The following is a 14,192-nucleotide window of genomic DNA, read 5'->3' as shown; positions in this document are numbered from 1 at the left end:
TACTCTCTGACACTGACCTACAATTCTAGAGCAACCAGAGGTAGGCTAGTCTGTGGGCAACTAGAAGTAAAAACTCAGAGAGGGTTAATAGAGAGGAAACCAACCCCTTTTCCCAGTATAGGTAACCTGCCCAAGGAACACCTGAGGTGGAAGGGAGTAAAGCTTTATTATAACAAAATTCAATTTTATTATTAGCATTACCAACACTACACTGGACTGAACATAGAAAAACAAATGGCTCAGAAACTAAGAATGACTGGAGGAATGTTAATGTACCTTAAGTTAATCTGAAAAGTTATGGAGGCTTCAGAATGTTTCATCCAAATGCCTTGATGGTTTTGAAGGGGTAAATTTCCGATTACATTCTGCCAGCTCTGCTTCTTTGACAAACAAAGTACATTTCTGTGTTAAATGCACTCATTTTTCTTTTTCTTACTTACAGCACATTCCTTCCTGTCAAAATCCTGACTATCCTTTAAATGGACATGTGGGGACTGTTTCTTCTCCAGTATCACAAGCAATTCTCATCCAGAGCCAATATCCTATAGCCCTGATATTTGCATGTAATAAAGTGTGTAACACATATTAAGCACTTCATAAATGTTTGAAGAGTGAAGGAATGAATAAATGATAGGACTTCTTGAAATCGGAAGGCTTTATGAGCAGTATGAGGGACAAGTTGTTTATTCTTAAGTTTGTGGAAGTTAACATTATGTAAGTAAAATGAGTGGGTGCTTGTCATTTACTGAATACCCAGGAAAGTTCCAATCAATTTTTCTTCAATGAGTGCATGCTAATGGAAATGAATGTGTGAAAAATGGCTACGTATATATAGGTAAGGTTAAAAGAGAAAATACAATTTTTTTTGGTTTGTTTATTCATCTTTATATCAAGAAAATTATTTGTACATCAGTCCTTTTCTTTTTCTTTGCAGGTGATCCTTGTATTTGTACTAAGCATTGGGTCTCTTGTAATCTATTTCATCAACTCTTCTGAGTAAGTAAAATCCCCAGTTTCCCTTGTCTGCTATGTCAGTAGGTTGCCAGCTAATCTGGAATTTTCTGTCAAGAATAATGCTTACCGGGACGCCTGGGTGGCTCAGTTGGTTAAGCAGCTGCCTTCGGCTCGGGTCATGATCCCAGGGTCCTGGGATCGAGTCCCACATCGGGCTCCTTGCTCTGCAGGGAGCCTGCTTCTCCCTCTGCCTGTGCTCACTCGCTCTCTCTCCCTCTGTCTCTGACAAATAAATAAAATCTTTAAAAAAAAAAAAAAAAAGAAGAATGCTTACCATGCTTTTAGATATACACACACACAAACTCATAAAGAACGGTAAGTGTTCCTCACCACCAAGAAGCATTACACCCAATTCCACAAAAAAAAATATGCAAGTTTCCCCTGTATCCTATGACCATGCATTGCTAGAGGCTGAGGTAATGGACACAGGTCTGTTCTAGAATCTCTGAGACTGGAAGCCTCCACCTGTGGTCTCCATCCTTGGACCCTTGGTCTCCATTTAGGAGGGTGTTCTATGCCTTTGGAGTCCCTGTGTGTTGAAACAGAAGTTCTGCAGTTGTTTCGGGTTTCTCATGAGCTTCAAACAACTTTGGATGGTTTTGAGAAAGGCAAATGCTACTTCTAACCTGGGAAAAAGGTGCACGTTATTGTCTGCTCTTCTCTAATGCCAATCTCTTCTCTATGCCCAAGTTAGAATGGTTTCTTGGACACAACCCAATCTAATATGAACTCCACACTGATCAGCTGGAAATTACATTTGATTTCCAGCTAAAGTAAAAATTAGGATTACAGGGCCACTGAAGTAGGGCAATTTTAGAAAGCCTAGGGAAACTAGCAGCATTTGTTTTGTGGTCTCCCTACTGAATTTAGGAAATTTTCCCTAAATTTAGGTTCAGATCAATCCATTTGACTTAGAGTAGCTCTGTACCAGAAAGGTACAGAAGCCAGAATGTTCTTGCTATATAGATGGTTTTGCTAAACCAAGAAGAGCCACATAATCTTTATACCCCTGAATCCTTATTGATAAAGAAGAAATAGAACCAGTAAGCTCTGTGAAAGGAAGAGCAGGTAATTGTCCTGTTATTTTCAGCTCTGTGTGCAGTCTGTGGTTTTGTTTGTGCACACCTCTCTTCCCAAGAGAAAAGTAATTTCCTTATGATGTGAATTTAAGTGTCTTGGATTAACCATTCATGGTGAATAAATAGAACATTGACTACACTTTCTCTTCATTTGGGCTTGTACAGTCAGAACTTTTAAAATGTACATATTTATACATTGCTCTTGTTTCTTTTCCAGCCCTGTTGGAAGCTGTTCTTCATATGAAGACAAAACCATCCCTATTGATTTGACTTTCAATGTGTTCTTTAGTTTCTATTTTGGGTTAAGAGTAAGTATCTATGGAAAGTGGGAATAAACAGATGAACACAACAGGTGCAACCCAAAGAGCTCTGTATGTGCCTTAGCTGTACAATCTGCCTATGTTTTCAGGCTCTAAAACTAGAGGGTCTGTGCCCTAAATTGTCCAATATATAAAGAGGCATGAAAACTCTCTCTTGTACTTGAAACTGTATCTAGGCCAAAAATCCCAATGCAAATGAAAATGATTCCTTTTTAAATATCACCACCCTGTCACACTGTCCTCCTTATTGGCTTCCTACCTATCACTGAGAAAGCTTTGTTAATAACCACAAGCTAGCAAACGTGAGTAATAGCCTCTGAAGACGTCATTGGTTCCACTGATGCCACTGATGGCATATGTGCCATATAACTATATAAAATAGTTTCATATCTTTGTTTCAATTTTTGTTATCCATTTATTAAATAGTTCTCTCATTCTGCAGGCATTTATTGAGGATCCATCTAGAACTAGATTTCATTGTATTTATCCATCCCATGTTTATGGGAGACTCTGTGTATGTGTGTGAGTGTGTGTGTGTTTGTGTGTGTGTTTATGACCTTCCTTCAAAACTCTGACCACACTGACCATCAAAATATTTTTACTGTAATCTCCCTCTGGAACTACTTACTTTCTTAATCTAAATAGGGAAGCTCAGACACAGAGTTGGCCAGTCAAGCTTTTAGATAGTTGTACTTTTACCATTGAAGGCCATCCTAAATCTTCATTGCTCACAACTAGGAGGCTTTATCAAAGCGATTATAGAAATCAGAAAGTTCTAGGAGCAGCAAGAAGGTCAAAGTGTTTATTCTGAAGTGTAAGAGTTAAGATCTGGTGAGTAAAATGGATTCATGTTCATTTATTGAACACCCACTAAAGGTACTGTCCTTACGTCTAGATGAATATATATGTATTTATCTATACTAACATATTCATCTGTATAGCTATCTGTGCATTCATGTGTGTGTGTGTGTGTGTTTGTGTGTGTGTATGTCTGCCTATAATAGAATGAGATCAAAGCTTCAGTGGGTGAGTGAAATGTAGCTGAATGCAGCCACTCTTAGGTTCATTTTAAAATTCTTGAGGGTAACAGAATTTGGAGTCTTTTGTTTCTATTTCATAGTTTGTGGCAGCTGATGACAAGATCAAGTTCTGGTTGGAGATGAATTCAATCGTGGACATCTTTACTGTTCCACCAACCTTTATTTCTTATTATTTGAAGAGTAACTGGCTAGGTAAGTGTATTGTGGGAATCAGGATCAATCTCTCAAAAAAAAAAAAATCTATATTCACTCTTAAGGATCCTTCATTTTTCTTTAAAGCTTAAATGCTATTTAAAATTTTTCGCGTCATGATTAGATAGTTTTGTAACATATTTTCAGCACTTATTTTTCTTAACTCAGTGCCGGATGGTGTACCTGATGCAGAGTAAGTGACAGTATTTGTTTATTGTTTACTGTTTGCTGACTGGCTCGTCCACAACCCAAGAGGTGAGGCCCAGACAGCCCATCCTCCTCCTGCAGCACCTTTATGACGCTGGAATCCCACAGGGACTGGAAGACATGAAAAGCATCTCTGGATCTTTAAAAACTCTAAATCCTCCTATCTGGATAGGGTGTGACATGTTAGACATTTACCTAATTATTTTGTCTTCAGTGTAGACATAGGGACAGCACATGAGAATTAGATGGCTTTTATCAGATTTTATGGAATTTGTACTATTATCTATTGCCTGTCAAATATTCTTTGCCATCCCAGTTCTCAAATTATATAAAGTAAAACATCACGTGAAAAGTGAGAAACAGATCGTAGAGATTCTATAGTGAAGAGTTTAAGTGGTTTATGAGTCATGGACTGTCTGTTCTAAAGAGGAGTTCAATAGAGTTAGATGTTGAGTCGTGTTTATGATACGTGAGCCATGCTTCTGCAGGCTTTATATTATTAGCTCAATAGCCCTATGAGGTGGGTACTTACAATTCCCATTTTGCAGATGAGGAACTAGGAAAGTTAAGGGAACTGCTTTAGATTATACCAGCTGTTTAGTGTCAGGGTCAGAATTTGAGGTAGAGGTCATGCTCCTAAACCTGTGGTGTCTTACCTTGTATTTGAGCATCTCTAGGAGAAGAAGAGTATAAATAGCCCCAATTGTGTTATAACAAAGAGTTCTCCCTGAAGCAACCCTCTCCTTTCGGCAGATTTCTCCTTTTGATTGCTTTGTAGGTTTACGGTTCTTAAGAGCTTTGCGACTGCTAGAACTCCCTCAAATCCTGCAAATTCTCCGAGCCATCAGAACCAGGTAAGTGTTAGCCCTGCCTTAAATCCTGTTTACTTGCTGGTTTGGATTAGGAAATTAAAATGTAAACTGAACCTTCAATTTATTTCCCATCAGAATTTCAGTGCAAATCCCATGAAATCCCTTAGCTCCTAAGACACTATCTACTCACTCACTCCCATTGTATTCCTATCAGATGGTGGCTGAGAAGTTTGCCATCACTTGGAAGAGTTTGTTTTTTCTTTGTTTTGCAGAGCTACAATGTGTAAGTCCATTTACACTTTAATTCTGCCTTTCCCCTCAAAAGAGTTTCAAAATAATAGTAATTCACAGGCTTTGGTTCTACCTACTTGCTATCATGACTCACTTCTCTTCTGTCTAGGAATGTAAGATCAATTTCTCTGAGCATGAGGTAACCAGTAGCAGCCGTGAAATTGCTTACAAAAATAGAACCACCTAATTATCTAAAAAAAAAAAAAAAAAGTTCAAAGTACCTGGAACAGCAATACTTCTAAAGTTTTAAGCAGTTTGGTTTAATGTTACCTATTGAAAATCTTCATGCCTCTATGTTCTCCCTAGAAGCATCAAATTTTATAGGCCAGGTGGATTTCACTGCTAAGTGTTCATGCAGTCGGGACTAGGCTGTTCTTGTGTAACAGGTGGCCCTACCTGAAAACCATAGAGATTTCAGCTAAATTCTAGAGCTTTACTTTAGTAAATTGGAGCTTGTCTGATCACTTTCACTCAAAGATCCTGGTGTGAGTTTAGCAATATAAGACATTTCTGTGATTGACTCAAAATTCCATTTTACAAACCCATTCTCTGGATTCCTAGGATACTGTGCTTTGTACTGTTACTTTAGACAATGTAGAAATGTATCAAATGCATTTTATGATGATAAACATATATTTTTAAAAGTAATATAGTATCAGGGTAGTGGATGTCATAGCAATGTGTAAAGTTTTTGAACAGAGTGTGTGACTGGCTGTGTTCAAAGCTGGGCATCTCAGACTCCTAATGTGTATATGAATCAAGCAGAGGATGCAGATCTATAATCAGGGGTGGAGTCTGGGATCTTGCATTTCTAATAATGCTCCCAGGTAAATATACCATTGCTTCTGGCACAGAAGAGTAGACAGATTTTATGCACTACTGGGTATTTACCCTAAAGACAAAAATGTGGTGATCCAAACGGACATGTGCACCTGAATGTTTATAGCAGCAATGTCCACAATAACCAAACTATGGAAAGAACCTAGATTTCCATCAACAGATGAATGGATAAAGAAGATGTGGTATATATACACAGTGGAATACTATGCAGCCATCAAAAAAATCCTGCCATTTGCAATGATGTGGATGAAAATAGAGGGTATTATGCCAAGGGAAATAAGTCAGAGAAAGACAAATATCATATGCTCTCAATGATATGAGGAATTTGAGAGTCAGGGTGGGGGTTTGTGGGGTGAAGGGATGGAAAAAAATGAAACAAAATGGGACCAGGGAGGGAGACAAAGCACAAGAGTCTCTTAATCTCAGGAAACAAACTGAGAGTTGCTGGGAGGTAGGAGGTAGGGATAGGCTGGCTGGGTTATGGACATTGGGGAGGGTATGTGCTATGGTGAGTGCTGTGAAATGGGTTAAAACTGATGATTCACAGAAATGTATCTCCGGGGCAAATAATACATTATATGTTTAAAAACAAAACAAAACAGAAACAAAGAGTAACCAGAATTTAGAGGACAGGGTATTGTTTTCCTGGATCCAATCAGAGCCAAACAGTTTTTTGTCTTTCTTCCTCTAGCAATGCAGTGAAGTTTTCCAAACTGCTATCAATAGTCCTTAGTACCTGGTTCACTGCTGCAGGATTCATTCACTTGGTAAGCATCTCATCAAACTCTCTAATCTTGCTGGTCAGCATGAATATCTTTTCTTTTAAAAATGCAGGCAAACATTCTCAACTCCTGTCTTGTTGTATAAGTTTGTCATTTTACTTTCCCTTTGTGGGTCTTCTATACCTCCATATTTTTCACAAATACATGGTGCTTGTACTCAAGGTATCTATGTTCCTTCTTTCAACTTTCAAAACTTGCTCTCAGGAAAGGTTCTAACAAGCTTACCCTTCAAAAGAATAAGCAACAGGTGAATCGTATTGCTATATCTTCATAGAGGTCTCAGATTCTACAAAAGAATAAAAAGTCAAAGAAATGAAGGTAAGAGATTTTCACACTAATGAAGGTGGAGAGTTGTGGGAGAGGAATTGGTGAGTTGCAAAAGGGAGCTTTGGGGCTTTCTTAGTTCTCCTGAAATCAATCTGCATATATAGCTGCCTCCTTTGCCTGTAGGAAAGGCTCATTCTTATCTCACATAATCGACATCATAATAAATAGATTTCAACCATAAGGAACAAACTCCTGGACTTTATTGCTTGAGGACAGTTGAGCAACAGTCATTTAAAATGCAAAAATTGAAGTAGGATCGTTTTTCTTGGAGAAAAACGAAACAAAAAATAAATACAGCAAGCATCTTTTCCCTTTGAATCCTTCTTTCAAAATTAATTAAAACATTAACAATAAAAGAAATTGAAGTTACCATCTTGAGCTGTCAAGCAAAATGTCAAGCACCCAATGCACCATGATATAAAACTTTCAGAAATCTGAAACCAGCCATATCCTTCCTCAGTCCTCAAGCAGGAGGGAAATTGCACTGAGAGAATAAATATCACAGCCATCTAAGCAGATCCTGGATCTAGAGGATTGCACCTGGATGCATGGGCCCCCCATGGGAGCAGCAATCATCAGTGTCTTCAAGACCCATTGGTCATTGCAGGATGGTAGGCAAGAGAATGCTACAGGAGAAACCCTGGTAACAGGAAGTTTTCATCTTCAATAGCAGTTCCAATGAAGGACTCTTAGGCTGAATGTGACCTATCAACATATTTTATTTGACCTAGTTAGTTTGTGTTTTCTGTTCTTTTTCTTTTTTTTAATTGTTTTCTCACTTTTATTGGTGAGCTCAAATAAAAGTTCAGATTTCTAGATTCTTGGGGGAAATACAAAGTTCTGGCAATCCACTCTACCATGATCACCAACAGTCCTAGTTGAAGACTAGCTGCTCCCTGTTAAGCATGAATTCTTGGGTTGGACAGTTTCTATCAGGCTCACTTGAATCAAAGTCTCTTGCTCGTCCTTTCTAAACATGTGAACACGTGCCCTTTTTGGGCATTTGTTGGGCATCTAGTCTCCTAGGTGAGGAGACCTCCAGAGAAGGATGCATGCAGAGGAAGTTGGAGAAGCAACCAGATGGCTTGTGTGTAAGGGGATTCACTGTAAGTAACCCCAACTTGATCTGTTGAAAACCTAGAAGAGCTAGATCCCAGAGCAAAGAAAATGGCAGATTTTCTTGGGGGAGGGTATTAGAAATGACATACCATAATGAAAGCTATAATTGTCATAGCTCACCATCTTCACATGTACTTACTGGCCTTCAGCTAAAAGTTGATATCATTAAAAGGTGAGTATTAACCAGAAAGTAATCAGGACGATGCACATGCTTAAAATCTGCCAAAAATAGCAAGGAGGTATGGTGTCAGTATAATGACAGTTCTTTAATGTAACTTTCAGAAGAATAACAATTACGAGATAATTTGTCCAAGGAAACAAAGGAAAAGTTAAGAAACAAAACGCATCCATATTTGAGAAAAAAATGCAAATAAAAGGCTTTGAAAACTAAAAATACAAATTCAAACAAAATACATAAGGTTTGAAATAAAGGATTATTAATCAGTAACAGGAGTTGGAAAAATGGGCTGAATAATACTAGGGGAAAAGGACAAAGTATTATCAGAGCTGAAAATTACATTAGAGGGAACCAAAATGTAATCAATGTGACAGAAACATGCTTAGGAACATGGTAGACAGTTTTACGATGAAAACACTGATGTGGAAAAGAACAAAGGTACTCCAAGCAATGTTGATTGAACAGACTATAAAATTAGTGTTCCTGAGGAAAAGGACACGGCAAATGGCACCAGAAAAATGCTTTAAAATAAAGTCTTGAATCTGTGGGCTAGAGGGTATATTGTATCCCAGAAAAAATGACCCTGAATTACATAATCCAACCATATTCTGGAGTAGCTTACTGATCTTTAAGGATAAGGGGAGAATCCAAGCAGAAGAAAGTGAAGTCTATATAAGAGGAAGATATGAAAACCAGCCTCAGATTTCTTAACAACATCAATCAATACCAAAGGTGTTAGAGTTGGGTCTGCAAAGTTGTGTGAAAATATAGCCTATCCTGTCATTTTAAACACTCAAGAGAAAAATAGCACCCATGAGAGACTATGGACTCTAAGAAACAAACTGAGGAGGGGAGGGGGCGGGGGGGATGGGTAAGTCTGGTGGTGGGTATTATGGAGGTTACAGATTGCATGGAGCACTGGGGGTGGTGCATAAACAATGAATTTTGGAACACTGAAAAAATTAAAATAAAATAAAAATATATTTTGATGGGAAAATCCAGCCACATAGGAGATAAATCAAAACCAGAAACTCAAGAAAGAGGAAAACATGGTATAAAGTAGTGTTGGTGATTAGTTAATGAATTAGAAGTAGGCTAAGATATAACTAAGGGAATTACGGCTGTAGACTATACACACTTGTACAATATAAAGATAACATAACTCGTGCACATGGTGAGGAGGTAAGAGGAGATGGGACAGCATCCTTGTGTCCTCCTCTATAGACTTTCTTTTTCAAAGATAAACAACATGACGTTTTAAAACATGGCATTTGTTTTGAAAGATGGAGTTAAAAATAGAAAATAATTCCATATCTTGACATTGGTCCATAATCCTTTACCTTAACTTAGCTAATTTCCCATCTGAGACTGATAGGTCTACGCTCCCAAGGTTAGAAGGAAGAGCAGAGTGGACAAGTAGGCCAGTGGGAGGCTGCCAAATCTGTGAGAGGTGCTGGGAAGGAAAGAAGGGAGGAGGACGAATCACTAAATACTCCCAAAGAGGGAGAGCTAAACCTTAAAGAGTGATTTAACTTGTGAAGGAGATTTCCAGGTGGAAATAAATTTAGTTTTCGTTCATATAAAATGTGTCAGGATAGGATTGAACCCCTGTCCTGAGATGATGCTATAAAAGACTCTATGAAGTTTTAGCTTGAAATTATCTGTTAATCCTGGGGGGTATGTATATATACATACATATATATATATATGACTTAAATACATATATATATAACTTAATCTGTGTGGTTTAAACTGGTTTTCTTATAATATACTAGTCTTAGAAAACAGTGAAGACTCAGGAAGTTAGTGGAAGCAGATTAGTAGACTTCGCAACGAAATCCACTGCCAGCCATGACAGTTAAATATAGATGTATGATCCCCTCCTTATTTTGGAGTAGGATATTATAGGAGTCCATATGCTTAACCTACTCATCAAATTTAAGAAAAGGTCACTTTTAGGGACACCTGCATGGCTAAGTCAGGTAAGCATCTCATTTCAGCTCAGGTCATGATCTCAGGGTCCTGGGATCAAGCCCCGAATTGGCCTTCCCACTCCCTCTCCCGCTGCCCCTTCCCCATCCCTGCTTGATCTCTCTCTCAAATAAATAAATAAAATCTTAAAAAAAAAAAAAAAAAAACTTAAAAAAGAGTCACCTTTTTTTTTTTTTTAAAGATTTTATTAGAGAGAGCTCAAGGGGTCAGAGGAAGAGGGAGAAGCAGGCTCTCTGCGAAGCAGGGAGCCCGATGTGGGATCAATCTTAGGACAGACTATAAAATTGAACAGACTATAAAATTAGTGTTCCTGAGGAAAAGGACACGGCAAATGTGGGATCATGACGCGAGCCTAAGGCAGATGCTTCACCAACTAGCCACCCAGGTGCCCAGAAAAGGTCACTTTTAAAAAGTGATCAAATACCTGAATAAAAAGTGTTATTTCTGATTTCTGTTTTAGTTCTTAACACTGAAACAAAAAAACCTACTTTCACCAAGCATCTCTAACATTTTATCATTTTTGTGCAAAATAGAAATGGAAAACATGGGAAATAGGTAAGCTATTTGGGAAAAGAAGTCTAAAAATGGGAAAAGGAAAGTTGTATACGTTATATAATTATTGTTTGTTATGTATGGTATATATCATATTTATAACTTTATGTATATACTACAAACATGAAGTATAGTGCCGTTGCCTAAGTTACTCATTTTATTTAATATAAGAAAGATATTTAATAAATTTAGTTTTCTTAAAATGTGAAGACTTAGGGAGAAATCAGAGGAAATATTCTTCAGAGTTTTTTTGCCTAATCACTGAAAAGATTTTTTTTTTTTTGGAGGTGGGGAATGACCTGGAAAACTTGTTTATTTGCTTTTCCTTAGACGCTTAGCCTTCATGTGCTTAAGCTCATTGAAATGAAGTGCTCATGTAAGGGCTTCTTCCTTTTATAAGTGCTTCTTTTTTAATGATAATCCTGAGCGGGTGGAAAATGAGAATAAACAGTAATTGTCAATCTGAGAGCTTTGGAGTCTCATGACTCTCAGATTCTATAATTTAACCAAGGGAAGAGAAAGATGTGGGCTGCCAGTCCTCTGGTGGAGTACTCCAAATGTGGGCTCAAGCTACATGTCACCTCAGCGTTCAGCAGTTATCACAGTGAAGTAAAACAAGACTTCACAATCACGACCCACACTTTGCAAACCCTTCAGAACAACCTGGGAATCACCTAACGCTTCCTTTGGATTGAATGGTCAAATGAGCCATTACCCAAAATGTTTTGCCTATTCTTTATAAACTTTCCCTTGGATTCCATTCAGAAACCTTTCCTGAATCTCCTCTCTTTGCACAGGTAGAAAATTCTGGTGATCCCTGGCTCAGAGGTAGAAATTCACAGAATATATCATATTTTGAGTCTGTTTACCTGGTCATGGCAACAACGTCAACTGTTGGCTTTGGAGATGTGGTAGCCAAGACATCCCTAGGACGGACCTTCATCATGTTCTTCACTCTGGGGAGTTTGGTGAAGAATATTTTTAATATCTTTACTAACCCCAAACATGTAGTTAATGGTGAGAAATAAAACAAGGTTTGAGAATGAATGTTGCATTACTCAGAGCAGGTGTCAGAGGAAATGGAAAGATATTTAGAGCCCACATTTTCCAAACTGCACCCCCTGGAGTGCATGGCATAATTGCTTGATGGACAAAGATGAGGATGATGGCAGACGAAGGAGAGCAGACTTTCCCTATTACCCTCTACACTGAATTGAGCAATGTTGTATTCCTTAATCTTTGGCCATCCAACTAAAGACTTTCTTCCAAAGAGGAGGAAGGGCACTGGAGATTTGATTTGAAGAAAACTCTGTTCTTTCCAGACCAAATGAGTAAGCTCTCTCTGAACTAGCATTCTATTTCAGATATGTAAATATCTGTCCTTGGTTCAGGAGTGTGTCTTAGACAAAGGAAACCTCCTTTTCTTTTAGTGACTTGAATCTCAATCCCTTAAAAACCATTAACAGAATTCTCTACTCTATCTTGCTGATATTCCTCTGTCCATATTGCTACATCCCTCATTTCATTCATTTTTCCTGAATGCCTTTCTGTCCCCCATGCTTTATTTTTTTCTAAGGCCTCAAGAAGTACCAACTCAAAGAGAAAGGCAGGTAGATGTGACTAGGCAAGCAGGAAGTTGGCCTTATTTGCTTTCATCATTTGAATGCTGCAAAGCACTTTATTCTATTTAAACAAATCCAAAGGTTGAAGTAAGGAAGAAAAATCACCTTAATCTGCCTTTTAAAAACAGTTCATAGTCATATCCCTCCTAAATAAGAGAAAGTGTTAGGTACCTTCTTTCTCCTTTATAATCTCAAAAGTTTGGACTACCCTTAGAAATAAAGACACCTAAGATTTTATTTGCTGGTCATTGTAGGTCCTGTTTGCGAATTATGTCCCTGAAATGGTGGAACTTTTTGCTAACAAGAGGAAATACACCAGTGGCTATGAAGTAGTCAAAGGGAAGAAGTAAGTATAGCTTTCAAGTATAATTTCTACAGTTTGAGAAATCCTACTAGTCACATATCCCTTTCTAAACACCTATTGCCTGGCCTAGGTGAATATCTTGGCAGGGTCCTTCATTTAGCCAAGAGGTTTGTGCTAAAATAAATACCAGAAGAAGATATTTGCTATTTGATAATCACTGCTGTATAGATGCTTAGCTCATAGTAAATCAACTAAAATGACAGATAATGTTGTCATTTCCTGTCAAGTATTGATTATAGCAACATTTCTACATTCCCCTATCACTAACTCTTCTCTTACATCTATTACTAATTGTCCTATTCATTTTGATCATATGGCCAACTTATGACTAACCTCACATAATGGTTCAAATTAAGTTCACATTTAAAATAATAGCTTCAATTCTATTGTCTTGGCCCGTATTCCCCTCTGCTATATGGGGGCTCGTTCCCAGGCAGAGCTTTGCTAGGGGGAAGAACAATTTCCATAGTTTCTACAGCACTTCGTAGATCAACTGTTTTGTCCATGTCACAGCCACCTGTTCCAGAAGGGAAACAGAGCTGGAGTTGTTTTTGTAACCTATTTCTCTGTGATGTGTTACTTCAGTTTCCATTATGGTTTTCACATCTAAGAAGGAGAGAATGGATTGGAAATCTTTAATTTGAGGAGTTCTTTTTTTATTTAGTCTCCATCTGCTGTAGGAAACAGGTACAGTGAAGAGAAACTCTCTTGGAATGGTCTCAGCACAACTGGACAAAAACCAAGATTGACCTAGGAGTCTGAAGGGGAAAGTAAAAACTAGTAATGATGATGATGATGATAATGAAATGAGTGAAAAACAAATATTGAAAACAGTGAAAATGAACTAGATAAGCCAAAGTCTAATCCAACTTATTGCAGGAAAGGGATGCGGAACACATGCCAAAGTAGCCCAAAAGGTCTGGAAAATTTAAGGTTAAGTTAGGCCAAATGTATACTTTTGGTTTCCTTAAATGAGTAATGCATTCTTTAAATGCATGAAACCCAAAGAAAAGGACAGCTATTTCTCCTTGTGAAAGTTACATGTGTAGATTTTTGCACCTGTCCTAGATGTCTCTCCATTGGACTCACTTTTCTGTAGGGACTAGCTATTTTTGATGTGGAAGAGAAACCACAATGACCTAGAATGAACTGCCACCTCAACCATACTATCTGTGAGAAACTCAGTGAACCATGCTGAGCCTCTGTTGTTCCTTTGAAAAAAGACTGTATCAGCTAATCAGGAATCAAGTGGAAAGAAAAATCAAGTGAAATAACACATGCACCAGTCCATTATAAGTTATAATAACTATGAAAAACATAACAATTATGATAGTTATTATTGTGTTCCTGAAAAGCTATGTGGAATTCAAATGATTGGATTCATACCCAATGTGGGATGAGTTGGGAATACAGCAATCTAGGTTTCTTCTCCTTATTGGAGATGCAATCTTCAGTGTTTCT

General features: G+C 37.9%; 1 protein-coding gene across 1 annotated transcript in view; it reads left to right on the top strand.

Annotated features, from left to right (window-relative positions):
- KCNU1 (potassium calcium-activated channel subfamily U member 1) overlaps positions 1-14,192 on the top strand; it is a 149,195-nt gene that overhangs the window by 20,133 nt on the left and 114,870 nt on the right. The window contains exons 3-9 of the mRNA XM_082715533.1: positions 935-996; positions 2,311-2,401; positions 3,534-3,645; positions 4,631-4,706; positions 6,487-6,562; positions 11,543-11,713; positions 12,622-12,713. Of these exons, the coding sequence (XP_082571659.1) occupies positions 935-996; positions 2,311-2,401; positions 3,534-3,645; positions 4,631-4,706; positions 6,487-6,562; positions 11,543-11,713; positions 12,622-12,713 (680 nt within the window). The remainder of the gene's footprint in view (positions 1-934; positions 997-2,310; positions 2,402-3,533; positions 3,646-4,630; positions 4,707-6,486; positions 6,563-11,542; positions 11,714-12,621; positions 12,714-14,192) is intronic.

This window comes from Mustela nivalis (assembly GCF_964662115.1).
Source record: "Mustela nivalis genome assembly, chromosome: 20".
Taxonomy (NCBI): domain Eukaryota; kingdom Metazoa; phylum Chordata; class Mammalia; order Carnivora; family Mustelidae; genus Mustela; species Mustela nivalis.
The sequence above is the reverse complement of the archived record's forward strand: the minus strand, read 5'-3'. Positions and strand labels throughout refer to the sequence as shown.